Source organism: Apiospora marii (assembly GCF_038362585.1).
Source record: "Apiospora marii strain CBS 49790 chromosome Unknown utg000006l_segment0_segment0, whole genome shotgun sequence".
In the NCBI taxonomy this organism is placed as follows: domain Eukaryota; kingdom Fungi; phylum Ascomycota; class Sordariomycetes; order Amphisphaeriales; family Apiosporaceae; genus Apiospora; species Apiospora marii.
Genome location: NW_027117378.1, coordinates 336,729 through 363,766, shown reverse-complemented (window position 1 = coordinate 363,766; position 27,038 = coordinate 336,729). Strand labels below are relative to the sequence as shown.

The 27,038-nt window shown below is 55.9% G+C and overlaps 11 protein-coding genes across 11 annotated transcripts; 5 read left to right on the top strand and 6 right to left on the bottom strand.

Annotated features, from left to right (window-relative positions):
• Positions 1–730: 730 nt before the first annotated feature.
• On the top strand, positions 731–4,491 carry PG985_009874 (uncharacterized protein; the record flags this gene model as incomplete). The annotated part of the gene is made up of 3 exons (XM_066829642.1): positions 731–2,087; positions 2,146–2,594; positions 2,635–4,491. The coding sequence occupies 3 exons, from the start codon at positions 731–733 to the stop codon at positions 4,489–4,491; spliced, it is 3,663 nt and encodes a 1,220-aa protein (XP_066682032.1).
• Positions 4,492–5,231: 740 nt separating this feature from the next.
• Positions 5,232–5,875, bottom strand: PG985_009873 (40S ribosomal protein uS11; the record flags this gene model as incomplete). The annotated part of the gene is made up of 2 exons (XM_066829641.1): positions 5,232–5,617; positions 5,809–5,875. The coding sequence occupies 2 exons, from the start codon at positions 5,873–5,875 to the stop codon at positions 5,232–5,234; spliced, it is 453 nt and encodes a 150-aa protein (XP_066682031.1).
• A 532-nt stretch (positions 5,876–6,407) lies between these two features.
• Positions 6,408–7,990, top strand: PG985_009872 (60S ribosomal protein uL30; the record flags this gene model as incomplete). The annotated part of the gene is made up of 3 exons (XM_066829640.1): positions 6,408–6,427; positions 7,053–7,164; positions 7,364–7,990. The coding sequence occupies 3 exons, from the start codon at positions 6,408–6,410 to the stop codon at positions 7,988–7,990; spliced, it is 759 nt and encodes a 252-aa protein (XP_066682030.1).
• Positions 7,991–8,563: 573 nt separating this feature from the next.
• Positions 8,564–9,491, bottom strand: PG985_009871 (mitochondrial protein required for iron metabolism; the record flags this gene model as incomplete). The annotated part of the gene is made up of 2 exons (XM_066829639.1): positions 8,564–9,016; positions 9,120–9,491. 2 exons carry the CDS (start codon positions 9,489–9,491, stop codon positions 8,564–8,566), a joined length of 825 nt encoding a protein of 274 aa, XP_066682029.1.
• Positions 9,492–9,924: 433 nt separating this feature from the next.
• PG985_009870 (uncharacterized protein) lies at positions 9,925–10,421 on the top strand (the record flags this gene model as incomplete). The annotated part of the gene is made up of 2 exons (XM_066829638.1): positions 9,925–10,226; positions 10,367–10,421. The coding sequence occupies 2 exons, from the start codon at positions 9,925–9,927 to the stop codon at positions 10,419–10,421; spliced, it is 357 nt and encodes a 118-aa protein (XP_066682028.1).
• A 572-nt stretch (positions 10,422–10,993) lies between these two features.
• On the bottom strand, positions 10,994–11,640 carry PG985_009869 (uncharacterized protein; the record flags this gene model as incomplete). Its single annotated transcript, XM_066829637.1, has 2 exons — positions 10,994–11,176; positions 11,269–11,640. The coding sequence occupies 2 exons, from the start codon at positions 11,638–11,640 to the stop codon at positions 10,994–10,996; spliced, it is 555 nt and encodes a 184-aa protein (XP_066682027.1).
• A 946-nt stretch (positions 11,641–12,586) lies between these two features.
• On the bottom strand, positions 12,587–13,608 carry PG985_009868 (uncharacterized protein; the record flags this gene model as incomplete). Its single annotated transcript, XM_066829636.1, has 2 exons — positions 12,587–12,700; positions 12,805–13,608. The coding sequence occupies 2 exons, from the start codon at positions 13,606–13,608 to the stop codon at positions 12,587–12,589; spliced, it is 918 nt and encodes a 305-aa protein (XP_066682026.1).
• A 2,678-nt stretch (positions 13,609–16,286) lies between these two features.
• On the top strand, positions 16,287–16,856 carry PG985_009867 (Beta-carbonic anhydrase 1; the record flags this gene model as incomplete). The annotated part of the gene is made up of 2 exons (XM_066829635.1): positions 16,287–16,392; positions 16,450–16,856. The coding sequence occupies 2 exons, from the start codon at positions 16,287–16,289 to the stop codon at positions 16,854–16,856; spliced, it is 513 nt and encodes a 170-aa protein (XP_066682025.1).
• Positions 16,857–17,439: 583 nt separating this feature from the next.
• PG985_009866 (uncharacterized protein) lies at positions 17,440–18,611 on the bottom strand (the record flags this gene model as incomplete). The annotated part of the gene is made up of 2 exons (XM_066829634.1): positions 17,440–18,145; positions 18,247–18,611. 2 exons carry the CDS (start codon positions 18,609–18,611, stop codon positions 17,440–17,442), a joined length of 1,071 nt encoding a protein of 356 aa, XP_066682024.1.
• Positions 18,612–20,582: 1,971 nt separating this feature from the next.
• Positions 20,583–23,102, top strand: PG985_009865 (uncharacterized protein; the record flags this gene model as incomplete). Its single annotated transcript, XM_066829633.1, has 7 exons — positions 20,583–20,759; positions 20,814–21,654; positions 21,880–21,990; positions 22,061–22,283; positions 22,360–22,481; positions 22,535–22,612; positions 22,681–23,102. 7 exons carry the CDS (start codon positions 20,583–20,585, stop codon positions 23,100–23,102), a joined length of 1,974 nt encoding a protein of 657 aa, XP_066682023.1.
• A 97-nt stretch (positions 23,103–23,199) lies between these two features.
• On the bottom strand, positions 23,200–26,899 carry PG985_009864 (Nacht domain protein; the record flags this gene model as incomplete). The annotated part of the gene is made up of 8 exons (XM_066829632.1): positions 23,200–24,200; positions 24,275–24,659; positions 24,714–24,790; positions 24,867–25,066; positions 25,801–26,061; positions 26,123–26,620; positions 26,686–26,757; positions 26,817–26,899. 8 exons carry the CDS (start codon positions 26,897–26,899, stop codon positions 23,200–23,202), a joined length of 2,577 nt encoding a protein of 858 aa, XP_066682022.1.
• Between the last annotated feature and the right edge of the window lie 139 nt (positions 26,900–27,038).

The following is a 27,038-nucleotide window of genomic DNA, read 5'->3' as shown; positions in this document are numbered from 1 at the left end:
GGTGGTGCCGATCACTTGATTCCCAGCTGAGATAGGCCCTGATCTGATATATGCATGTAGCCGACTGCCTACCCGATTCATCATCACCTACCTACCTGGGGTTAGTACATCGGATCTGGCATGAGTAGAAACTGATCACATTATGGATGTGGACGAAGGTTCTTTGTTGTATGTAACTGCCAGGTTACATAGCCCCGGCTGTCAATGTCTGGATGCACAATGGATACTGCAGGTAGATAAGATGTAGCATTGCTTGGCTAAACTTCAGGTAGGTTGGCTGCAAGCAATGTAATACCGAGGGGCGTATTAGGTCCGCCTAACGCCGGGTAGGCCAATTAAGGTTATCGATACGGAAGGCAGCAGGCAGGAGTGGATATAGTTGGATCGGCAGTCAGCCCGATATTGGGTCTTCTGCGTCATTCAATACCTGTCGCAATAAAGAACTAGGCAGCTTCCCGCCTGCCTAGGGTCTGCAGTCCCGTCGCCGTCGCCGAAGCGGGATGCCTTCTGTATTCAATTCGTATTAGGTACAAAGAAACATACATATTTACGGGGCTTCCAGATATGCTGTGAACAATAACGGCCCTCAAACATTCAAACTTTGCCACCGGCAACGCTTCGACCTGCCTGTGCTTTTCTCGTTACTTCGTCACCAACATATGTCAGCACTTCCACATTGCACTCCGGTGAACTTTTCCGCAGGCAGCCGGGACTTTTCATGAAGTCCGAGATGGAGGTGGGCGAGGACCGCCCCACGCGCAACAAAGAAAACGACGAGGAAGCCGCGCAACCAAACGAAGCGCCCATGGCCGAGAACATGGCAACCTCGGCCGCCGGCCCCGGAAACGAAGGTTCTGGGGTCGATACCGATGCATTTGACGAGGCCGCGATCCTGAAGACCCTTACTTCCAATGTCCGCGATCAAGACGACCTCGAGCGCGAGATCTCCCACCAGGGCAATCTGGCCCTGATTGCCCGCGACGACAAGGGCGACGAGAAGCGCATCGAGCGTGCCCAGGCCAGCATCCGCAAGCTCGAGGCCCAGAAGAAGTCACAACAGGACAGACTCGCCAAGACGATAGGCAAGCCCGACGTCAAGACCAAGATTCGCGAAGAGATTGCGAGACTCGACCAAGAAATCCAGATCTGCCAAAGCGACATTGCCGACTGCAGCGCCCGCATCCAAGAGCGACACCAGAACAAGGATGCGAACCCCGAGTCCCAGAGCACCAAGCGAAAGCTGCCCGGCGAAAGCCAGCAAGCCTTCTTGGTCCGCACGGGCAAGATCACCCCGCTCGCCAAGGTCTCAAACCGCCGCACGGAACTGGTCGATGGAGAGCTGGCCAACGTCTTGGTCGAGGCCGAAGAGGAAGCAGCGGCCGATGAAGCCGAGAAGAAGGACCAGCAGAATAGCCTTGGGCCAAGGTCGCACAAGTATCTCCCGGCACCTGGAATTTCCAGCGTGTCCGAAGAGCCGGAGGAGCCATCGGTACCAACGCCTCCACGGGCATCTTCGAGGGCAGTAGAGTCGGAGTTCTCTTTGCGCCCGCGCAAGAAGCGTAAGTTAGCTGGCGCTAGGGACTCGTCAGATGAACCCTCTCCTCGTCGCTCTCGCCCGAAGCCTGCTGCACCCGAGGACGAGTTTCTTGACGACGCCGTGGATGATGACGAGTCAGATGATTATGATATGACGGAGCGGCCCCGCAAGGTACCGCAAAAGAAGTCCAAGGGATCTAAGGGGGGCGACGAGAAGGTGGACCTGAGCCAAATCGACGATGGTAACGAGCAATCTTACCAGACACGGCTGGCCGAGTGGATCGAGGCAAGACGTCGCGAAAGACGCAGAGTCCGGCTTGCGCAGGGGGCAGACACAGGCGCTGAAGATGATGAGGCAGACCAAGACGACGATAAGGCCGAATGGCTGAAACCGCATCCTAGAGTTCCGGACCAAGTGCTCGAGAACGATCTGGCACTACCTGGCGATATCCATCAGGCTTTGTATGACTACCAGAAAACTGGTATACAATGGTTGTCTGAGCTTTATGCCCGGGGCACTGGAGGAATTCTAGGTGACGAGATGGGTCTCGGTATGTTCCCTCCTCTATTTTGCATACCGACTTGGGGAAAGGCTAATGACTGTCGTAGGCAAAACCATTCAGATGGTGTCCTTTGTTGCTGCCCTGCACCACAGCGGACAGCTCGATAAGCCCGTCATTGTGGTTGCTCCGGCCACTCTTCTGAGGCAGTGGGTCAACGAATTCCATCGCTGGTGGCCGTCCCTGAGAGTCTCGATCTTGCACGCCTCTGGCAGCGGACTGCTCAACGTTCGCAATGAAGACGCGATGGAGGACGAAGAACTTGATTGGCGTGAACGGAGCAGTGTAAAGCGATCCAGCAAAGCCGCACGCAACATTGTGGATCGAGTAGTGAACCAAGGCCATGTGCTCGTCACAACCTATGCCGGAGTTCAGACATACGGCGACATACTCATCCCCGTTGAATGGGGCTATGCGGTGTTGGATGAAGGCCACAAGATCCGCAACCCACACGCTGCCATCACCGTATACTGCAAGGAACTGCGAACATCGAATCGGGTCATTCTGTCAGGAACGCCTATGCAAAACAACCTGACAGAGCTCTGGTCCCTGTTCGACTTCGTTTTCCCCAATGCGCCTGGGCAACCTGGCCGACTTCCGCCGGAACATCGAGTTGCCTATCAGGATGGGCGGATACGCAAATGCGTCCAACCTGGAAGTCATGACGGCAGAAAAGTGTGCGGGGATTTTGAAGGACACCATCAGCCCCTACTTGTTGCAGAGGATGAAGGCCGACGTGGCTGCCGATCTACCCAAGAAGACCGAGTTGGTGCTGTTCTGCGACTTGACGCGAGAACAGCGAGAGGCGTACCAGCGATTCCTTGACTCTGGAGAAATCAACGCTATAATGAGCAAGAAACTCCAGCCGTTAGCCGGAATCGATATCCTACGCAAAATCTGCAATCATCCTGATTTGGTAGATCCCAAGTTGAAGTCCAGAGTCTCCGAGGATTGGGGCTCTGTGCACAAGTCTGGCAAGATGGCAGTGCTCAAAGGGGCACTGCAATTGTGGAAGAGGCAAGGCCACAAGACGCTCCTCTTCAGCCAAGGTGTGCTAATGCTGGACATCCTGGAGAAGTTCATCCAGAACCTGGGCAATTTCAAGTACCTCCGGATGGATGGCAGCACGGCCGTCAAGCACCGACAGGCCCTCGTAGACGAGTTCAACGGGGATCCGGAGCTAGACGTCTTTCTTCTGACGACCAAGGTCGGCGGGCTGGGCGTCAACCTGACGGGCGCGAACCGCGTCGTCATTTTTGACCCGGACTGGAACCCGTCGACAGATGTGCAGGCGCGCGAGCGGGCGTGGCGGTTGGGGCAGAAGAAGGATGTCACCATTTACCGGCTGATGCTGCGTGGCACCATCGAGGAGAAGATCTATCATCGGCAGATCTTCAAGCAGTTCCTGAGCAACAAAGTCCTCAAGGATCCCAAGCAGCGTACGGCTCTGGACTTGCACAACTTGCACGACTTGTTCACGCTGGGCGATGCCGAAGAGGAGACGGAGACGGGCAGGCTGTTCAAGGATTCCAAGGTCAAGTTGGAGCAGAAGAATGAGACGTCAAACTCGGAACAACCAACACTTACTACTGGTACTCACACCGACGACCCACAAGACCTGCTCGGGATCAACGGCGTCGCGAAGCTTGAGGACTACCAGACCGATCCGGCATCGGAGCCGCCGCCTACGGAGGAGGCTCGCATCATGCAGGGCATCTTCGCCCGCGCGGGTGTGCACTCGGCCCACCAGCACGACGAGATCATGGGCGGCGCCAGCGGGCAGACGACGCGGGATAGCCTGCACAAGCGGGAAGTCGATCGCGTGGCCGCCGCGGCCACGGCGTCGCTTCGAAGAGCGCACGAGGAGGCCCGGCGCACCCCGGCCGGTACAGTGACCGACACTGGCGAATTTACCACTGCAGCTTCTGCCGCTCCCGCAGCAGCTCCCGTTCGTCATCGTCACCTTGAGATCCCTCCTCTTCCCTCCTCCTCTTCTTCTGCTCCCAGCTCGCGGCCTCGAGGCGGACGGGGTGGAAGAGGAGCAGCAGGGCCCAGCTCGGGGGCGATCCTGGCGAACCTCGCGAACCGGCAGGGCCTGAACAACAACAATACCTCGAGCTCCTCCCCGGCCACCATCTCTGGTCGCTCGACGCCCGCGGCAGCAGGAGCAGGTCCGGAGAGCACCGACTCGTTGGCCGCGCAGTTCTCGCGGGACCTCATCGCCTTCATTCGGGCGCACGGGGGCCGCGTGCCCACCAAGGCTATCAAGGACCACTTCGACGCCAAGTGCCGCACCTCGCGCCGGGTCGAGGTGTTCAAGGAGGTGCTCAACCGCGTCGCCAAGATGGACAAGACGGGGAGCACCATGCGCGGGATCTGGACGCTGCGGGAATGAGACTCCCTGTGGACCCCAAGTCAGGCAAAGTAGACGATCACATATGTTATTTATCGTGTAGGGGGTATGTAAGCTATTAATTTGGGGAGAGTGACGAAGGAGAGACGAGACGGAGTACGCGAAGATACCATTGCATTGGGAGAGGCGTTTCTGTCATACCGGCGGCTCAGTTTCATGCCTTCTACACACATAGTTGCGATTCATTTCCCTCAAGACTAGCGAAGAGCTCATTAGACCAGCAGCATAGAGAATCGATACAGTGTTAATCAAACAAAACATTACTTGTCACTTGCGAACTGGGTTGCCAAGGTTACACGATATGCAGTCAGATTCATGCCAAGGTCTTGTCAAGCAGTGTAAGGTGTGCGAGGAGAAGCATCATGTTGACAACGAAATGGCTTATTTGTCAAGCCAGCTTCATTATCTTGATTGGTAGTAGTCTAGTGCTACGGAGACCAGGCAGAGTAAACCGCCGTTCTCCACGTATTGATGCCACCGCACACAGAAGAGCTCCCAGAGAAGGAGAGCAGTCAGATGATGCAAAACCTCGCTTTGACACGTTTGTTGTCGTTCCAAAACCCCGTTACTTTTTCTTTTTCCGTTGTGTGTCCGTCTTTCCTCATCTCAAGTCCCTAATAGTCGTAAACTGTCGTAAAAACCCATCCAGCAGCTTGGCAACCCAGGAAGAGAGTGAAAGCGAGCAAACCACCCTTCGTAACCAGTGATACGAAGTATGGCGTTCAGAGACGACGACCACGGCGACCACCCTTTCTGCGGGTGCTGTCGGAGGGGGTGGGGGTGACGTCCTCGATGCGGCCGATGCGCATGCCGGAACGGGCCAGGGCGCGCAGGGCGGACTGGGCACCGGGGCCGGGGGTCTTGGTGCCGTTACCACCGGTGGCGCGGATCTTGATGTGGAGGGCGTTGATGCCGAGCTCCTTGCAGCGGACGGCGACGTCCTGGGCGGCCAACATGGCGGCGTAGGGGGATGACTCGTCACGGTCGGCCTTGACCTTCATACCACCGGTGACACGGCAGATGGTCTCACGGCCGGACAGATCGGTGACGTGGACGAAGGTGTCGTTGAAGGAGGCGAAGATACGAGCGACGCCGAAGACGAGCTCACCTGTGGGACACGGTCATGTCAGCGGCCAATTCATTTCTCGTAGACCAATTTGCCCATTGCCCCTCCTCCGCCACAAGACCAGTTTTGCCCTCTTCTGGATCTGATGTCCAAAATTTCGAACGGGAAATCTGAACCATGGCGAAGGACCTGGGGGAACTGGATCTGCAGGTGGATTGATTGATTTGACTTACCCTCACGGACCTGGGGGCCCAGGGAGATGTTCTCCTTAGGAGCGGCGGGAGTCTTCTTGGGAGGCATGTTGACTGAGTTGACTTCTCTGAAATCCTCGGGTGGTGTGGTTGATGGATGGATGGACGGGTAGAGAAAATGAAGAGCGTGACCGCAAATCGAGAAATATCACCGACACACACTGGGGGGCAGGGCCTTGGCGTTTGCTAGTACTTTTCCGCACTTTCTGGCGTAAAGTGCACTTCCACAGCTTGAATTGGGTCGAGGCACAATTAGGGTTGGATCTCAGATTGTGGCGGTCGAGAACGGCAGAAAAAGCCCTAATCGCCTGGACCTCTGCCAATTCAACCCCACCAACCCCGACCGCCCTCGCTGCAGCTCTCCCATTGGCCGCACAGCTTGAGCAGAACCCGCTAATTCAACCTGTCCAGCACCCACACAATCTTTTGCCCGTCTCCGCTCTCCACTGGCAATTTTTGTCGCGAGGAAAAGTTCCTACTGCTTCAGAAATTTCGACTTCTCTTCGACCTCAGCTCTCCATCTCCGACAACTACTAACCGACCATCCCGATCTTCCAGCCTCAGATCAACCCACCGTCACAATGGCCGGCACCAAGTCAACGTACGCCCATCCCTGATGTCTCTCTTTCTCTCTTGTTTCCAAATGCCCGGTTCTGGATTACTTGCGAGATTGTCCGTGGTCCTCTCAGCCGGTGCCCTGCGGCCTTGCCTGTGGAATCTTTAATTAGATGGAACAGCACACAGGCAGCAGCACGTCGGGCTTGATCCCTCTCGAGTTTCTCCCTCTGCTCGTCAGGCCACCACCGAGGTGACTTGGCGGCAGTAGAGATGTTTCTCGGGGTGTTGGAGACGAAGAAGGCTTTTGCTAGCATCTTCCCTCTTAAATACATCTGCCGCCTGTCTATGCCTGGTCTTGCAACAGTACTGAAAATGTCTGTCGCATGGCCACGGCATCAAGCGTGCAAAAGCACTCGGGCTTCATTGTCCTGAGGTGTTGTCGGATGAGTGTAGCTCTTGGGTCCAGCTTGGCATAGTCCTCGCTTGGTTTCCCTTGAGCAAGATCTCACCGATTAAATCTATTATCATCGAGTTAGCCACCGCTGAGAATGTCGCAGCCGATCGGCAGTTCTCCAACCGGCGCTCCCCCTTGTACACTGAATTCGCGAAAGCGTTCTCTGTACATTGCAAATTTCGTGGACTACGTACTAACCCGCATGTCACAACAGCACCGTCCCTACCAAGGACCAGATCAACGTCCCTGAGACTCTGCTCAAGAAGCGCAAGAGCCAGGAGAAGGCTCGCGCTGAGCGCACTGCCGAGATCGAGCAGCGCAAGAAGGTAAGCTTCAACCATTTTCTCCCTTCCACACACATTGGTGGTCCTCAACGTGATGCACAACAAACCACTTGCCGACTAGACCTACGGTCAATGCTGTTGCAAAATACCATCTTTCGGGTCTGATTTATTGAGGACGAAACCGCTTTCACCTATTTGAGCATGTTTGACAAACCAGCTTTGCTAACACATCTGATTGCAGATCAACAAGGAGAAGCGTGGTGTCATCTTCAAGCGTGCTGAGAAGTACGTCAAGGAGTACCGCGATGGTGAGCGCGAGAAGGTCCGCCTCGCTCGTGTCGCCAAGCAGGACGGTGCCTTCCAGGTCCCTGCTGAGGACAAGCTGGTCTTCGTGATCCGCATCAAGGGTATCAACAAGATCGCCCCCAAGCCCCGCAAGATCCTCCAACTCCTCCGTCTCCTCCAGATCAACAACGGTGTCTTCGTCAAGCTCACCAAGGCCACCCAGGAGATGATCAAGATCGTCGAGCCCTGGGTCGCCTACGGTTACCCCAACCTGAAGAGCATCAAGGAGCTCATCTACAAGCGCGGTTACGGAAAGGTCGACAAGCAGCGTGTTGCCCTGACCGACAACGCCATCATCGAGGAGTCCCTCGGCCAGTACGGCATTGTCTGTATGGAGGATCTGGTCCACGAGATCTACACCGTCGGCCCCAACTTCAAGCAGGCATGCAACTTCCTGTGGCCCTTCAAGCTGTCCAACCCCAACGGCGGCTTCCACGTCCGCAAGTTCAAGCACTTCATTGAGGGTGGTGACCTGGGTAACCGTGAGGACAAGATCAACGCCCTCATCCGCCAGATGAACTAAAAAGTTTCACGATGATGGGATTGGGTTCTGCTTTTTTTCATGAATTTGGGGTTGGGACAAAATCGGCAAGGTTTATAGGGATTCCAACGGCATTGTTTCGTTGCATGGCTGATCGGCGTTAAGAAAGGCTGTGGCAGCTTTAGTACCCATGAATTGACATTTTGATGACCACCCCATCCTTCCTTGAAGCCCACCATTGATATGCGAAGTCTGTATCTTACATATGTTCCGTAGTCTCTTCCCTTCCACCCTTTGGATTTGATACATATGTTCTTGCTACTTCTGATTACCGTTCCCTATTCCCGTCTCCAGAGTATCCCGCACTAAGTCACGTTCTCATGAAGCTACAATTTCAGTTCATGTTTTTGAGAAGATGCTGGGTCTTATCAATGGCAATGTTCAATTTGACTGAACCTTAGGTATCTATCTATGCATGGAATGGCCCACTGTGGGATTCGGCATGATGTGTACAGGAAAGCATTCGCTTGTCGCCCCTCGTTCTACTTCTAGGTATCATCTGAGCTTGTGTCGTCTCGTCTAGTAGTACATAGTTGGTTGAATAGCCTAGCCCCTTCAGGCCTTGATATCGAAGCTGGTTCCGCAGCCGCAACTGCTCGAGGCCAAGGGGTTGTCCACAATCTTGAACTGGCTGCCGATCAGCTCCATGGTGTAGTCGACCTTGCTGCCCTTGAGGAGTTCCAGGCTCGGCGCATCGAGCACGATCTTGGGGCCGGTCGCGAGCGAATCGACCTCGCCTCCTTCTTTCACAAAGGCGAACACGGTGTCTTCCTCGCCTACGCCGGGCTCCGAGGCCGCCGTGTCCGTCGTTGTCGAGTTCTCGCCGGCCTCGGCCGTCGCTTGTGGTGAAGGGGGCGTCGCGTCCGCCTGGCCGCTACCCGAGTGCAGGGAGGCGGGCAGAGTCGTCAGGGACATGAGGTACTGGAAGCCGTGGCAGCCGCCCGACTCGACTTGGATGCGCAGGGCGAGGTAGGGGTTCTTGTCTTTTTCCATGATTTGGGAGAGGCGCTATTGTTACGTTGGAGAGGTTAGCCGAGGTTACTTTTCTTCTGGGGAGAGGTGGACAAGTGACGGTGGGCACAGAGGCAAAGGACAAGAGAGGTACACATACGTTGGCGGCGCGGGGCGTGATCTCGAGGACCATGTCGTTGCCGTCTTCGTCCTTTTGCGGGTTGTAGATGGCCTGCGTCATTTGCCGGGCGCTAGTCGAGCCGAAGCTCCTCGTCATTGTCGTCGGGGCAGCAGCGCATGCTCCTGCTGTTCTCTTGGGTAAGGAGGAGGTCGGTGCTGGGCTGCTCTTGAAGTGAGAAGCACTGGGCACGACCCTTGGTCGAGGGACGACGAGGCCGCTGTGGAAACGCCTGGCCGAGGCGGGGAGGAGGATGTCGAGAGGGGCGCGTTGCGACGGCTGTTGCGCGCAAGTCTTAGAGAGCTGCACGAAGAGTCGCGCAGCCGACGCGGAGTTTGTGCAGCGGGAGCGCATCGTGGGCGTGGGTGGGTGAGTGAAAGGAACACCGAGGAAATGGGGCCGACTCGCCAAACCAAGTCAGTGTCTCGAGGGGGAGACTGATTTGTGGAAGGTAAATGGCGAAAACAGAATTCCTATGTTGGATCGGATTCGGCGGCGACTGACCGGGCCAGCATATGTCATCAACTTTTTGTTATTGCAATTGCGGAAGGCGGGGTAACCCGGCAGACCCCAGTTAACCAAGCCCGCCCGCTGCTCACTTACACCCAACAGCGCTGTATCCCAGGGGATAACGGACAATAGGCAGCACATCTTTGAACCAGTTTAGTGGATTTGTGCATCTCTTGCAGTTCACGGTCATACCGCTTTATCTCTCAGAGATCCTGCATTCTCTTTCGCGAAAGAAACTGCGAACCTGAACTGCGCGAACAATCAAGATAACATCACCATGGCCTCTGCCATCTCTGCCACCACTAAGCGCTTCAAGCTCGTCTTTTTCACGCCCCCCCCGGCGGCTGCGGCCTGCAAGCGCGCCATCTTCGCGGCGGGCGCGGGGCGGTACCCGGGCCTCGGGGGCTACACCGAGTGCGCCTGGACGAGCAGCCTGGGGACAGGGCAGTTCCGCCCAGGGGATGCGGCTAACCCGCACATCGGCGCCATCGGCCAGCTCGAGGAGGTCGAGGAGGCGCGGGTCGAGACGCTGTGCGTGGGCGAGGACACGGTCAAGAAGGCGGTCGCAGCGCTGAAGGAGTAAGTATCTACTTGACTTGATTGTTGCCGAGGCAGAGGTTTTGCCTCATCGGGAGTATTCCGACGACGATCTGCTGTTGCCTACTTAAGTAAGAATGTCGTGACTGAAGAGATATCTGACTTGTGAGATGGCGTTGCAGGGCTCACCCGTACGAAGAGCCGGCGTACGAGGTCTACAAGCTGGAAGACTACTAAGCGCCTGTGTACGTTGTGATGATGCCCGGGCATTCCATCAACAACACTCGTCTTGATTATTCCACTTATTCCATAACACAACAGTGGGATAAACGATTACTACAGTGATAGCCATTCTGTAGAAGTGCTTATTCTCGAAGAAACTTGAATGGTTTATCCTCACAGGGGCTTAGCGACCGCAGGAATCTATCTGTCATCACAGCAGCCAAATGGGTAACGAAAGGAGCAGGTACAGGAGCAGAGGAAACAGCAGGGACAAGACTAGGTTCTGTATATCGATTATGGCATCTTTATGACAAGCCATGGTTACGAATTGGGAAGTTGCCTGGATGGGCAACCAGCGGCATCGAGCGGGCACGTCTGCAGAAACGAACGTATGACAGGTCCAGCATCGTTTCCAACCATCGAGGTTGATTTTACGGAGCTGGTCATAGTAGCCCTGGAGCGAAACGCACGAAGGTGAAGTTGGTTCAATAAAGAGTGTGCATTATAATACAGTAACTCCCCATCCAGGGAACTCCTTTATTCATAACCATGACCGTTCAAGAAGATGCGGAACCGATGAAGGGAGCCTAGACCTGGCTGTCTTGCTCGGCAGGCCAGGTGGCGATCCAGGCTACCGCAAAGATGGCCGCCCACAAGACCAGCCACAACACGCTCAAGCCCACCTGCGCGTGCGGGAAGATGGCGGCTATAAAGATGCCCAGGTGAATGATGCCGAACAGCGCCAGAAAGATGTCAAAGTGCAAGCGACCCTAAGTGCAGCAGTTCCAACCATTAGTATATAAGTTGACGAAAGGAAAGACCGTTTCATTCACTGCGTGCGTGCATAAGCAGATAAACTTACCACCATGAGCCCCAAGACGCGGCGTCGGCCGCGGACCTCGCCGATCTGGGCCAGGCACCAGGCGATGAAGAAGAAGCCCAGGACGGCCAGGATGGAGAAGACGATGACGGAGACGATGTGGCCCCAGAGGGCATCGCGGACGATGCCCAGGATCGACATGGCGGTCCGCACCAGCAGGATCAGCCACATGCAGATGCGCCGGCCCAGTTGGGCCTTGTCCGACGTCTTCAGGCTGTAGGCCTCCCAGCTGAAGGCCCAGCAGGTCCGCATGTTGGGGCAGTTGCGGTCCTTCCAGCTACCACCGGCACCAGCGCTGCCATTGCCTCCTCCGGCGCCTGGGCGGGGTGGCAGCTCTTGGGGGAAGCTCGACATGGTGGACTCAGTCGGTAAAGTGGTTGCTGTTGGGTTGATGTTGCTTCTTGTTGTGAAGTGTGCGTGTGTGTTTATCTAATTGGGGAGAAATAGAAATGAGGTGTAGTTTTGCCAAAACGGCTGCCTGGTTGTAGTAGTGCTGTTGGGGTGATATCTGTGTCACTCTTGGCAATTGGACAATGGCACACAAGAGTGATGAAGTGTGACAAGAGAATAGATCAATGCGCAAGTTTGAATTGGAAAATGTCTCTGATGTGACTAACTTTGAAGTCCAAAGCCGTGCCGCAATATCCTTCTTGGCTGCAGTTGTTGTTGCCTCGCCTGTTTGCTGGGGATCTGTGGCGGAGCAGGGCTCGATTTACAACAACAGAGTAAGCAAGGCAAGCACTTGAGCAAACTGCCCACGTCGATCCTTCCCGTTTATCCTACATACAGGTAGATCATTCCATTGAATAATAGATCATCCGAGTCGTATAATCCCATGTTTATCCGTCCGCAGCCTGGATGTAAGTAATTGAAGTGGAAGCAAAGGCAGTTTCTGACGTCAAATGCTGCTTGTCACCTGCCATCACCGTCACCGTCTAGAGAGGCAGTTTTTGGAGTCGCCAAGCATCGTTTGCTGGCTACCCCGGCTAGCCCCCTCCGCCACAACCCGCTTGCTGCTATTTACAGATTCCTAGCTGTTACCAAGCCCTTGAGACAAGAACGCCAGGCTTCTTATTAGCCTTGACCGCGGGGGACCAGGCTGCGCGTAGCTCAAGAATATCCGTCTCATACACACTCTTGCATTCGTTGGACCGCCCACTGACCCTGGCAGAATAGACCGAGCTGGATATTCACACGGGCCGTCCCTTCATGTTTGCCCGACTGCGCGGGCGGGCTGCATGCGACTCAATGCCACTGCATTCTGCAGTGGTGCCAGCCAATATTTCAATCTGACTCACCACTAAAAGGTACTGGGCGTCGGGGCCATTGCCAGCTTTTGCCGCACGTCGCGCACTTTATCCGAGATCCTATTCCAGCCGCGCAAGGTAGGTTCTGTCTCGTAGTTGTTGCGCCACTATTGACCAGTCGCAAAGCAGATATAAGTCAGCCTGCCCATGCGAAACACAAGTGCCATGATGATGTGTAGGTAGACCAAGACGGAGCTCGGGTTGAACTTACCAGCCGAAGGCACCAGCAGGCCACCAGCGCATCCATAGTCTGCCTCGTCACGGCGCTGGTCACGACGAGCTTGTGCTGCCCGTCGGCGTCGTCTTCGATGGCGAGCCGCCCGCCGTCCGCCATGGCCCATTCGTAGGAACCGCCGCCGCCGTTGTTGCGACCACCATTGCCGCCGCTGCCCCTCTTCCTCTGCGACCATGGCCGCTGCCGCCGCCTCCGCTGCTGGAACTCAAAGACCTGCCCGGCCTCCATCTCGGCGTGCCGGTAGGCGTTGTACCCCTTGGGCAGCCCGCCGCCGCCGTCGCTCCGCTCCTTGAGGAGGACGACCCGGCTGGACCCCTCGCCGGTCTGGAAGTAGGGCACGTGCAGCGCGGCGGCGGGACGGCAAAGGCCCAGGTTGCCGAGGCACTGCCGCGACAGGGCCTCGGCCTGGAAGGGGAAGCTGGGCGAGAGCGCGGGGGAGACGTGCTTGAGGTGGTAGAGGCGCCGGCGGCGGCGGGTGATGCGCGGGACGTTGCGTGGGGTGATGGCGACGCCGTGCTCGAGGCGCTCGAGGGTGTGGGTCGAGTAGGCGCCCGACAGCCGGTCCACGTCCTGCGACAGCTCGTACAGCGGGCTGGCGCGGGCCGACTCGGGGTGGACGAAGCGGCCCGCCATGATGAGGATCACGGGCTGCAGCAGGTCGTCCTCCTCGTGGCTGTTGGTCCCAACGATGCTGCGGCCTTCCTCGTCGTAGTAGGCGGGCGGGTGGAGCAGCTGGTCGTCATTGTCGTCGTCCACGGCGCCGAAGGGGCCGCCGGACATGGTGGGGATTGGGTTAAGTTAGTCCCCGGGCTGGCCGGATGGATACCAGCTACGGGTAGAACAGTTAAGTTGGTTCTTTTTCTCTTTGATAAGGCCGCATACACGGGATCCGGGTCCTGATCTACTTATCACTGGTCACTTTATTGGGCGCACATCTGGAAGTAAACGTAGATCACGGTGATAATGACACAAGTCATGATGTCGTTGAACAGGCCAGTTCAGTTAAATACCTAAACTCTCCCGAGTAAAGCGCAGCCCGCATTGGGGATGAGGAGGGCAAAGGCGGGGGGAGAGGGGCGAGCCCCGAGCCGCCGCTCGGGAGGGCCAACCTTCAATGTGTGTAGTAGAGCGTTGGAGCTATCATGGATTGGGCGGTGCAAATGCCGATAATCACCTGATCCGTCCGCGTGCGGTACTTTTCGGTGGTATCTCCCAGTTGGGAAGTTGGACAAAAGACATACACCGCTGCAAGTGGTCGGAAAATGTCATTCTACATAGGTATCTACTTATATATACCCACTCGTCAACCACTGTCAGCATGTAGGTGGGTGGGCTGAGCCTCGGTGACGTTATCGAGCTTTCGTTCGCTAGTGGTTCGTTAGTGACTCGCTATTGAGCCATAGCCACGACTACCACCGTCAGCCATCAGCTATCATGGCAACAGAACACTGGGCACGCGCTGAATATATACAAACCCACCTGCCTTGCTTGACAATACGTCCTGGCATTTGCCAAGACGCAGCCATCTAGACCAATAAGGCGCATGCAATGGGATGCGACAATGACACTGGTCCGGCACCGCCAGCTGGGACTTTCGACCACCATCAAGTGCCCGCACAGCTGCGGTACAGCTCCGGACGGCATGCGGACCAGCGTCCGAAGCAGTCTGGATAGGCCCGGCGAGCTTCTCCGTCACCGCCTGCCTGGTGTTTGGTCTCGACTATGCGGATGAGAGGCAAATCTTCAGCTCTTTCAGCAACTGGGTTCTACAGCAGAGGATCCCTTGGCCCGGGTCCCGGTCTTCCCATTGCCGACAGTGGTCCATGAAGATGAGCCGAATGACGACAGACCTAGGTGAGTTCAGATCAACATTTGAGGTGAGGTGAGCAGAACTTGGTGGGGTTTCCTCTTAGCTCCTAGACTGCGTGATTGCGCTGCTTGGCCGATGTCCTCCGGCTCAACAACGGAGCCGAAGCTGGAGTTGGTGCTTCAATGGGGTCCTTTAACAAGTCAAGAAAAAGTGTGCATGGTGAGAAAGCAATCGTCTTGTCGCCAGATGCCTGGGACACTCTCTGCTAGCATTGTAGATACGTTTGCGCTGGACTGATCAAACCACTGAGGGGAGCTGAGCTTGCTTCCACATGCATTGGCCTCAGTAGTATGACATATAGGCAAAGCATAGCAATGTGGCCGGATTCTCCGTAGAAACTGCGAATATTCTATGCCTGAAAGGGACCCTAAAAGGGATTGGATGGATGCCCTGAGCTGGGCGCGTTCGGGGATGCAGGGGTGAAGCGCTTTCGAAGCGCGTTGTGGCAGCTTGTGCAAGGTCGCGGCAATGGGGGTGCGGCGGGCGAAAAGAGCCAAAGATGCAGTTTTGTACACACATTCCATGAAAAGTGGTCACAATTTATGCCGAACGCTATGCATTGTGCACATCTTCTCAGGTGTGGCCGTGTGGCTGGTGGATGAATCGCGTCAGAACGCGTGCCCCTGTCGGTACTTGCTGAGCTCATGGCCCACTCAGGATATCCACCCTCGCAAAGTATTGAAGAGGTTGGTGCTGTTAATGCAACCGAGGACAGCTGGGGCAGAGCTCAGCTTTCGAAAAGGGTCCGTCTGATCAGCTCCCAGGGCGATGCGCTAACTGCATAGCACACCCTCTCTCCAAACACAAGTGCAACTCCAGAGACTCGTTCGTCTCGCTCGTTTCGGGCTGACATCTGGAGGCATTGTCCCTCTCAGCTGCTGCTTCTGGTGACACACACTGCTTCACTGAAGATTGAGGAGGAAGCATGTTCCTCGTCGTGTGCACCTCGACGTCGGGCATGACGTAGCCAATTGAGCCAAGCATCCCGCCGCGATGGATGGAACGGTATTCGGACGAGTTCTCTTCTGCCTGGGCAGTCGTGCCTCTATCGTAAGTACGGATAACCTGGGCAATTTCTACTTTCGGATAGCCGGGGCTCCTCTGCTTGCGCGAACGCAGGATCTGCGCCGTTGCGTGCTCGTCACCGAGGGGTTTTCGATGGGCCGGGAGAGCCAAACTACGGAGATCTCAAACATTCCCACCCACTTTGCTTCGATCCGACCATCCGGTCCAGCAAGGACTCCTCCGCCTTTGTTTAGCATATGCGGCTAGACACACAGCCAGCCAGAGAAGAAAAAAGGAACAACGAATTGAACCAGCTCTTATGCGTCTCTACTTTTTCGGGATTTGGCTACCTCATGACGCAAGACCTCAAACCCCTCTTCCGGTGATCCATGTGGCCAATCACCACGCGGCCTGTGCTACTATACCTGCCTACTTAATAAGCGAAGCGCCCAGTCCCAGGTCCTCGAGGTGATGCTTTATATTGATTGATCCTAGAACTAGTACTACTACTACTATTGCTATCGACTTCACTCGGCTCCACACATCAAAAGCTTAGCATAGCCTCTCCACTACAGCACACATCATGGCTTCCCCCATCCAACAGAACCTGGAGAAGAAGAATGCCGAGTACAGCGCCCAGTTCAACAAGGGCGACCTGGCCCTGCCTCCCGCGAAGCACTATACCGTCGGTATGAAGTCCCCCCCATGTCCCCGTCTCAACCAGCGATGCTGACCACCACCGCCAGTGACCTGCATGGACGCCCGCATCGACCCCTGCGCGGCCTTCGGCATCGACCTGGGCGACGCGCACGTGATCCGCAACGCCGGCGGGTGCGCCAAGGACGCCCTGCGGTCCGTCGTCATCTCGCAGCAGCTGCTGGGCACGCGCGAGATCCTGGTCGTCAAGCACACCGACTGCGGCATGCTGACCTTTACCAACGACGACATCCGCGCCACCATCAAGGACAACCTCGGCCCCGCCGCCACCGTCGAGCTCGCCACGCTCGACTTCCTGCCCTTCCCCGAGGTCGAGCAGGCCGTCCGCGACGACCTGGCCTTCTTCCGGGAGCACACGGCGTCCATTCGCCCGGATACGGTCATTAGTGGGTGGGTGTACGATGTCAAGAGCGGGAAGGTGAAGTCGATTGCTTAGGGGGTCCGATCCCGCTTGCGCACCGGGTGATATGGTGCAGCAGCGCTGGAGCAACGGTAGCAGATTTTGAACCCGGCTGGAACGTTGTGAGTGCACCAGTTGTGTCTCAACCAGTATTGCCCGTACTGGACGTCGGTGTACGCAGTCGGGCTCGTCCATGTCGTCTTGAGGTACTACGAGACACCAGTGGGGGCAGTTCAGAGTTGGCTGCACCTGAGCAGCTTCCGTTCTGATGGATCGGTAACACTTCGATCTGTAACGGTTCTTGTGTACGGCAAGGGGAAGCAGTTCACGTAGGTACAGGCATGTCCAGTCCAGTGGCATACGGCTATGAATAACTGAAGTAAAAATGGCAAAATCATAATGGCTACGTCTTATCATCACTAGGTTCATGCTTATCAAGTGAGGTTCTAAATCCGACCTCAGCTACCCGTCCACGCCTTTTCAGGGGCTAATGGATTAGCCCTGGAACGCCTTGGCCAGCACCCCCATCACCCAAAACCTAAACGCTCAATGCGGTGCAAACAACGCGAGACGATGCTCAACGCGATCTAGAAAGGCAACTCGAAACATTTACAGTTGGTTAGGACGATCCAAGCATCCGCTCTCTTGCGTACCAGCTTAGGGCGAATGTACTGCCAGGACCCAGGACTGCCGTGGCGACCGGGAGGGACGCCAGATTATACAGCAGCCCCTTGAGGCCAACAAAACCAGCGAGGTGGAGATCTACAAACGAGTAGACCAGCCAAAGGAAGCTGCAGCCGAAGAGTGCGATCTCGTCCGCCTGGAACGCCTTACGACTGCGCAGGATGAGCCCGTCTTGCGGATCCGGTGCCGGCGTGAACAGGACAGCGAGCGGATGCGGGGAGAACAGGATGGTGTAGACCCATACCACGGTTGATACCAAGGCCATCACCGCGAGCATCGCTTTCGGAACGGTCGTTGTCCACGTCGACGAGATCCTCGCGCGCCCCAACAACAATTTGAGGACCTGATCCGCCACGACGTTCCCGACGCCGATCCACAGCGGGACCATCTGCCAAGCCCAGGTCCAGTAGTGGCGTGCTTCGTAGCTCGGGGCCAGGAACATGGCGAACACCTCCGCCGTGTGCAGAACGAACACGAGCAAGATCAGCAGGAGGCTGCCCCGAGACCAGACGGTCCGGCGAGATGGCGGGGCTCGCGCCAGCTCGGAGGCCGACGGGCTGAACACGACGCACAGGATGTAGAAGAAGGGCATGGCAATTCCTGCACCCAGAGCCTGAGATGCAAGGGTAAAGATCGTGGGGCTGCGCGCAGGGGTGATGATTCAACGTTAGCACTCATCGTAGCAGCAGGATATTGCCCCTTCTTTGCTGGCAAACCAGATGGTTGTCGAGGCTATACGTACAAATACGCAGGCGACCAAGCATTGGCCGCACGATGGGACTCGAGGAGCCAGATGGCGTAAAGGGGCCCCAGGTCGACGAGGAAATGGAAGGTCTGCCACGCGGCAATGCTGTCGTACCCGAAGGCCGAGACGGAAAAGGTCGCGGTGGCGCCGCGCCAGAACCGGTCCAGAAACTCCACGCCGTGGAAGTCGTCGAGGATGGCGAGTCTGTATTTGTCGTTGCCGTCGCCGCCGTCCCACTCGATGAACCCGGACTCGGCGGAGGGTTTGGCGGTGGAAACGACACTGTCGAGATCCATCTCCCGCCAGGCCCAGGTGGCGATGAGGAGGAAGGGCAGGGCCCAGAATGCGCGTGCATTGCCCATGGTGGTCGTTGCCGAAGAGGGGGGAGGGAATGTCTTTCCTGCTGGGCGAGTAGAAGATAGGGGCACCAAGAACACGTCCTTGCAACAGGGCAATGCTTGTTGATATACCCCTTGGACCCTTCAGTAAGAAGCTTCTCAAAATCGGAGGGCGCAAACGCTGATTGCACCGGAGTAACTTGTCAATCAGCTGAGTTACTCCGACACTTGTGGCACAGTAAGGGTTCCACACCATTACCAGATTATTAATCGGGACCGGCCGATGATGCCGTTGACTCGGTGAATCAATACAGCAGTGAGTGTTTTGTCATAGCAATTCTATCTTCCATATTAACATCAACTCCACGAATTCGTTACATCGGTCTAACTACGACCACCTTCGATATCAAGTATAGTAGTTATTAAACTTCTTTGCCATCGTCCCTTTGCGACCTGCGTTGAATTCGGTGGTCGCCTGTTGCATACCATACTGGGCAATATCGCAGAGATTGTGGTATAATTCTCTATCAGATGACGTGTTGCAGGACATGAACCAAGCTGACTGCTCTCGGGTGGTCCTTGCAGCAGTCACTACCAGCATGGCGATGTCCTTCCTGTCTGGTAAGATCTCAAACAACATGCTGTTAGTCGGAGGGAGCAGCTTCCTTCTCGGGGGCATACGAAATATGCGAGACGCCGAAGGCAGGGGTATCGAGCGGTAATTCGCAACACTACCTGCCATAAAGGCTGTCATCTCCATCTTGTTCACCACTGTGTGCGTAATTCCTCCTGAAGTTGTGAGTATGCCATTTCCCGTTTTCCCCGAGTTCGCACTGAATACTAGGCTGTTGCGGCAATCCATTCAAGCCCCCGGTATATTCCTCGGATCGCATCTGATCGATGGCGTCTTACATTGAGCAGCATTGGACCGGAAATCTGGACAGCACTGGCGGGCAGCTGTACGGTACGTACTGTAAGCTGACTGAAAAAAGGATGCTGCAGCTGATTTGATGTAACCATGCCAAACCAGGCGCGACATTGCTGCAAAGATGCCTAAGAACCCCTCAATTTCAGTAGCTTGTGAGCCGCTGACCTCTCGCCCCAAGGCTGGCTGATGAAATTCCAACTCTCCTCTTTTGACCATCGTGGTGTCCAGGCCTTCAGTGCAGTATCGTTCTCGGTTGTAGTGACAGAATGGAGATGCGCGGCTTAGGACCCGGTGCCCCGCGTTTTGCCATACGGCCAGAGCCCGAGCTGAGGTTGTACGATCCAGAGTCGGATGACGATGGGTCGCAGTACTTGGCTCGTAGCAGATCTTCGTCGCCCGACAACACACTTTTTGTTGACGCGACTATCGCCCAGGACGATACGCTGGTCAAGACGGCGGCAAGCAGTCCACGTACCTCGCGTTCGAGTTCGCTTTCGAGTGTAGGATGGGAAGGTCCCAGGCCAGGAGTGATCCCTCACCATGGATTCCGGCCCTTGGGGTTCAACCCCTCTCTCCCCCCTCCCTTGCCACCAATCCGTGGAAAGTGGCTTCCGGACAAGGTGAATCTCAATTCACTTTGGAGGCGTACCCTGGCCCAACATCGAAGCACCGGCGAGTCCGGGGCGGGAGAAGAAAGGCCCGAAAAGCAAACCGATCCAACAGAGAGCCTGGTACCTGGTACATCCACACCCAACGTTGGGGCCGTAGAAGACGGTACAATTACTGCGGATGGAACACAGACAGGAACCAGTAGCTCGGGTGATATCGGAACACTGGGATCAGAAGAAGGAGATGAACATCGCGCCAGGCCGCTTTCCTCCGACGACGAGAAGGGCTCATCGAACTTGGCCAGCGCAAAGTCTTCCCCCGACAAGAGTGCCCCACCCGATGACTCCGGGCTTGCTGAAGCCCTTGGCGGGATTGCTGATAAGTACCTCAATCTCGATGTGCTGGATCACTCACATGATGTTTCACGATACATTGGGTACTTGCTGGATACCATAGAGATGCTGGAGTCCCAGCTTCACTACAAGAGCGCCCGGGATCTTGACGGCAACAGAGCCAGCGGCAACACGGGCCAAAGATGGGGATTCACCCCGGCCAATACCCCTCAAGTTAGGAATCCCCAAGAGGAACAGGCCCGAGAGGAAACGGTACCGCGCTGCCAAGTCTTCCATAGGGTGGTGTGCTCTAATAACTCGTGGCACAATCATAAATGCCTCACCTACGAAGATAAGCCGTCATCTAGATCGGAGGCAACCCACGAATACAACGGCATCAACGGCCAAATCCCAGTTCCCAACGTGGGATACTACATGGAACAGCACCCGGGAGTCGCATTCGTGGTGCTCAAAGTACATCACTGTGGAGATGTGACCCGACCCCCCAGGCGTGATGGCCGTATGCTAGAAAGGCAAGAGAAGATTCAGGTCGTTTCGCCAGTTCTAGGCGACGCACTCAGGCACATTGCCGAGTTCGAGCCATACGATGGCAAATCAGACGAAAGCCGATCGTATCTAGGAGAGATGGACGCACCCTACCTCTTCTTCTACCACCACTATCAGAAACTGAAGGACTTTGCAAGGAAAGACGGCCCTTACAAGGCAACACTTGCCCCCTTGATCCAGTTCCTCGAACAGAACTACGACGAAGAATATCGCACGGCCAATGAACTCTTCGACCGGGGATTTGTCACACGCTTCCATGCTGCTAAGCTCTACAAACCCTTCGATGTTGTCATAGCGAGAGACAGGAAGGATCACAGTTTGCAAGCAGCTGTGCTAAGCCGGTTACCTCGGAAACAGCCACCGTTAGACGACGAGAACCAATGGAGCCTAGATGGTTGGTCTTGGAGGTACAACGGCAGGCATGTGAAGAGAGAAAATTGGTCCTCGGACACCGGGGCATTTCAAACAGACGAGTTCCCGATAAATGAACTCGCCATTTATCCTCTCAAGTATGCCAAGCCAGAGAAAGTCGAAAAGTTTAGGGAAACTGGACGGCGATTCTGGAGCATGCGTAACCAGGGTTTGCGCTGCTACACGGGATGGGATCACAGTCACGAGCATTACTATGTATGTTTCACTCACATCCATCGCCTCGAGTGGGGTTTCACTGACGGCTGTGTAGTCCAATGACAGATTCATGGTAAGCGACTTTCGATGTATACAGTCTACCTTCCCTTCCAGGTGTTCATTAAAACAAGAGCCAACACTAACGCCGAGAGTCGATAGGTAGATGTAGCAACGTACAATATCATGTACACACCCACATCCCACCACAAGGCGTATGAGGATATATCAGTCTTCGACAAGTGGCCACAAAAGATTGATGCCACCGAGGAAATGCCACCAGACTGTGAGCTCCTCCTACCATCAGTGATCAAGGGATTTCACCTCGGATCCAAGAAGTGGGGTAATTGCGTTTTCCTTTATACTTTAAGTACCCTTGAGCACTCCAGGTGGTTCCTGACTGAAACTTGCAGTGATGCTTAACGTCGACGGCTTTCTTCCCCTGGTGGATTGGAACAAGAACGCATTCAAGCAGTTGGTCCTCGACGCCAGAATCAAGGAGATGATCCACGCCCTTGTCGATGTGCAAAAGTCGAGGGACAAGGCCATGAATGACATCATCAAGGGAAAGGGCAACGGTCTGATCATCCTGCTGCACGGCAGTCCCGGCACGGGCAAAACGTTGACAGCCGAGAGGTACAGTCAGATGTTGCCCACAATACTCACCCTCACTTGCCATGGCCTTCACACTAACCTATTGTCACCCATTTAGTGTGGCGGAAATCGCCGAGAAACCGCTCTATCGGGTCACTTGTGGCGACATTGGAACCAATGCGCAGGATGTCGAGACATACCTGGAAACCGTCCTGTACCTGGGCAAGAAATGGGATTGTGGTACGTTTCTAGGGACGGGTCATCACATAGGATATGGTCGCTGACCGCAGCAGTGCTCTTGCTTGACGAAGCAGACGTATTCCTGGAAGAACGAACAATGGCAGACCTAGCCCGGAACAGTCTCGTTTCTGGTGCGCTAGTCACCCCCTGTCCCGTTCACTGGTTCAAACAGCATCAGCACGCTGACTCATTTGCGCAGTCTTCCTCAGGGTATTGGAATACCACGAGGGCATCCTCATCTTAACCTCGAACCGTGTAGGTACCTTCGATGAAGCCTTCAAGTCCCGTATCCAGGTCGCCATCCACTACGACAACCTGACCAAGAAGTCGCGCAAGGCCATATGGCGCAACTTCTTCGATATGATCGAGGAGTCGGACGAGGGAGCCAATGTGCCAGAGCTCGAACGACGGCTTGACGAACTGGCGGGGGAAGAGATGAACGGCCGGCAGATACGGAACGCGCTGCTAACGGCACGCCAACTCGCACAGCACCGGAACGAGAGGCTGGACTGGGAACACCTGAACCAGGTCATGAAGACTTCGGCTGCTTTCAACAAGTACCTCAAGACTGTGAAGGGGCATACCGATGACAGATGGGCACGAGAGGAAGGCATCAGGTAAACGCGCTGCTCCCGCACGATTAATTAAGCCAGCCGTGAGTATGCATGGCTGCGTTTGTGTGTAGCTAGCTACTTGGGTATGATGATGCGACTCGATTTCAGCTGCTGTCGTCGCCATCCCTGTTCCCGTGTCTTCCCACTGCCCTACGGATCTCCTCGGAGATCCTTTTGTTGCGTTGTCGGAACACGCCACGGTACTTGGGCTGCCTCATCAATCGCCCAATCTGCCGGCCCCTGTCCGTAGAGATACACATGTCACCAAAGACCTCGTCCGCCTCCATTGACGCTGCCTCGCGGAAGTTCACGGCGGCAATAACAACTTTTAGACTCCCATGACGGCCTCGACGCGCAATCATCTCCGACATCCGGTCGACGAAGTCACCGACACGGTAGGGCTCCTCAGAACCATCCCCTTCCTCCTCGTCTTCTTTATCTTCTTCGCCATCGTCGTCCGCCGTTCTTCTCCCCCCAATAGCTGCTTCCAGGACGCTGATGTCGACCACGACGAAGAGAGCGGGCAGCGTAGAGACACAGCGGTCCAGGAGTTGAAACCAATGCTCGATCGTGACGGCGCCCCGCAGGTGACGCATGGTCACGGGATTATTGGTCTCGGTCAGGGCGGCCGCACTCAACTGCAGAGCTTGCAAGACCAGCGATCGCAGAATCCCGATCACGGAAGGCCGAGAAGGCTTGATGGACCCAGCCACCGACGCAACACCCTGGTCGCTCCACTGGGGCGACTCGGCCAGAAACGGGAGAGCCCATATGATAGGACACCCGCGCTCGAGGACCGCGTTCAAAAACTCGACGGCGAAGTCGAGGGCGCTCGTCCGAATCCCGCGGCTCTCGGCGAGCAACAGCGATGACGTCGGCTCGTTGGCCCATGCCTTGAGGGTGGGTATCGAGGCGGTAGGCAATTGCGTGGCCAGCTTCTGGACCCGGCGCCTGCGCATGGAGCGGCAAAAGGCTAGGCTCGACTCGCTGTCGGGCGTGCCTTGGTCAAGCATCAGTTGGTGGACGTCTTCGAGCTGTGCGCTGCGAAAGAATTGCTTCTGGTCACGTAAGTCTATCAGGATCTCATTTTGTCGGGACTGCTGGGCTGCAACAACAAGCTGCTCGTCAGTTCCAACCATGTCCGCACAAGAAAATGGGATGGAAAGCTCAATCACGTACCGATCATGAGTTCCATCAACTGGCTCATCCGCCGTTCCAGGCTGTGAATCTTGGCATGCTGGTCCCGGATCTCGGCCTTGGAGGCGGCATTGGCCAGCTCGTCGACCCGCCGCGAGAGCTCTGAGATCTCGTCGATGACCGGGCCGAAGCTCAGCTTGAACGGGTGGACGATGGCGGCGACCGAGTGCATGATCTTGCCCTTCTTGAACCACCGGATGGCCATGAGCGCAAACTCGATGATTTGGGCGTACAGGAGGGCCACGGCTTCGCGCATGCGCTCCGTTGGGTACAGCTCCGAGTGCAGCTCGGTCCGCGGCAGCATATCGCCGATACGCGATATGGCCTTGGAGATCTCGGTGAGGAGTTCTTCGTGGTTTAGTACAGCCTGTTACATCATCAGGTCCCGGCCCGAACATGTGAATACATAAGGGGCTCACACCGTGAAGAGAAACTTGAATGTGCCCCATGCCAACGACGTGAACTCGGGATAGTGCTGCGCCAGTGTGTCAAAGACGGCTGTGGACATGTCAGCGGTTCGTTTCTTCCGACATCAGAAGCGACTTGCCCTCGTAGTATTTGACACGGGAAGAACAGCTGCTCAGCCATTTCCGAGCTTTCGAAGACTTGGCCTTCGTCTCGTAGTCTGTCAAGGCAGCCTTGACGGCGGACTGCACGTCGCGCATCGAATTCTGGCCTGGCGCATCGCATATGGATCGAAACTCGTCTTGGCTGAGTTCCTTCTTGAGCGTTTCTTTCGCGATGCGGTAAGCGTGCTCGGCTGGTTGCGCCCATCTACCATAGCAGCCAGAGTCGCATGTTCAGCATAGTAGACATACGAGATATGCGAGAACTCAACAAGACCTTGGAACTTACGCTTCATGCGGTTGCGAGAGGTACCAATCAGTATAGGGGGTGCGTGCCCGTGGGTTGATCAGCGCGCGATTCGGGGTTGTTTGGAATGTGAGGGGTCCTTGCTGAAGCGAAAGCGCCATGGCATGGGTTGCAATGACATCGGAAGCCAATCGCCGTAATCACCGCCTGGCAAAAGAATAACAAATGGAGTTTTCGAGGAGATTGCTTTCCAATATATTGATTGCCTCGGCCTGTAGCTGACGCTGGCATCCGAGATAAGCCTGCTGCAAGATGCACCTCTGCGTGTGGCATTGCTAGGCATCAGCTGATCTGCAAATTGATTTGATTGGCCTCGAGCTCAGCCACGAAGGTCTGCTGCTGTAAGATGGAAGCCCCCAAAATCCCCCGTGGCCAACCAAGGGTTGCCAGGAGCGTGCTCCTTTTCGTGGCACGTTTTCATGGTAGGGGAACGAAGGTGTGCCTCACAGACAAAGATGAGAGGTTGTTGCATGCTGCCGAATTTGAAATGAATGTAATATCTAATACATATGAAATACTTCGTTATACGTAAAGCCCCGTGTTCCGCCCCCAAGTCTATCGAAAACACACCGAGAAGGAAAAACAAGTAAGAAAAGTTGGACGAGAGCCCGTCATAAGACGTTTGAGCATCTTACTGCTCGGCATCCCTGCCGGTCAGGCCACCGAGAAGGCTACCAACACCTCCGGGATGGCCAGCCTGCTCTCCGTTGCCGTTGTTGGAGCTGGAACCGCCGTCACCAAGGAGACCGCCAAGAACGCCCTGGGGGGTACGCTTCTCGACAGCGTCTCTGCCGGTCAGGCCACCGAGGAGACTGCCAACACCACCCGGGTGACCGCCCTGCTGGCCGTCGTTGGAGCTGGATCCGCCGTCGCCAAGGAGGCCGCCAAGAACACCTCTAGACACTACGAATTAGAAAACGTCTTGCTATAAGCTGGACCCGTAGCGGATACACTTACTGAGGGGTACGCTTCTCAACAGCATCTCGGCCGGTCAAGCCACCCAGAAGGCTTCCGACTCCGCCAGGGTGGCCGCCCTGCTCTTGGCCGTTGCCGGCGCTGGGCTTAGAGCCGCCATCGCCAAGGAGGCCACCGAGAACGCCCTGGGGGCTACGCTTCTCGACCTCGGCATCTCTGCCGGTCAGGCCGCCCAAAAGGCTACCCACGCCACCCGGGTGACCACCTTGCTCTCCGTTGTTGGGGCTGGAGCCACCATCGCCGAGAAGACCTCCGAGAACACCTTGAGGGGTGCGCTTCTCAACCTCGGCATCTCTGCCAGTCAAGCCGCCCAAGAGGCTACCAACGCCGCCGGGGTGGCCAGCCTCTTGTCCGTTACCGCTGCTAGGCTTAGAGCCGCCGTCTCCGAGAAGGCCGCCCAGGACACCCTGAGGGGCACGTTTCTCGACCTCGGCGTCTCTGCCAGTCAGACCTCCCAGAAGGCTGCCGAGACCACCGGGGCTGCCAGGGTAAGTAAGTCAGCATAGTCCTAGGCGGGTGCGGGTTCTGTCTGGAGGGGGACTTACTGGCTGTTGGAGCTGTTTCCGGAGCCGCTGCCACCAGAGCCACCGTCTCCGAGAAGACCACCGAGAACTCCCCTAAGGCACGCTGTGTAAGTGAGGGTGCGATGACAATTGCTGTTTGTGGAGTTACTTACTGAGGAGCGCGCTGCTCAATTGGGGCCGCGTTGACGGTGGTGAAGGCGGCGATGGCCGAGGTGAAGATGATGGAGTACTGCATGTTGATAGAGTAGAAAATGAGATTGAATGATAGTTATCTTGAAATGAAGGTGTGAGAGTGAGAGTCAAAGTCTTGTAAAGAGAGATGAGAAAGATGAAGGAAGGTGTTTGGTAAAGTTGAGAATGTAGTTGCTGTTGAT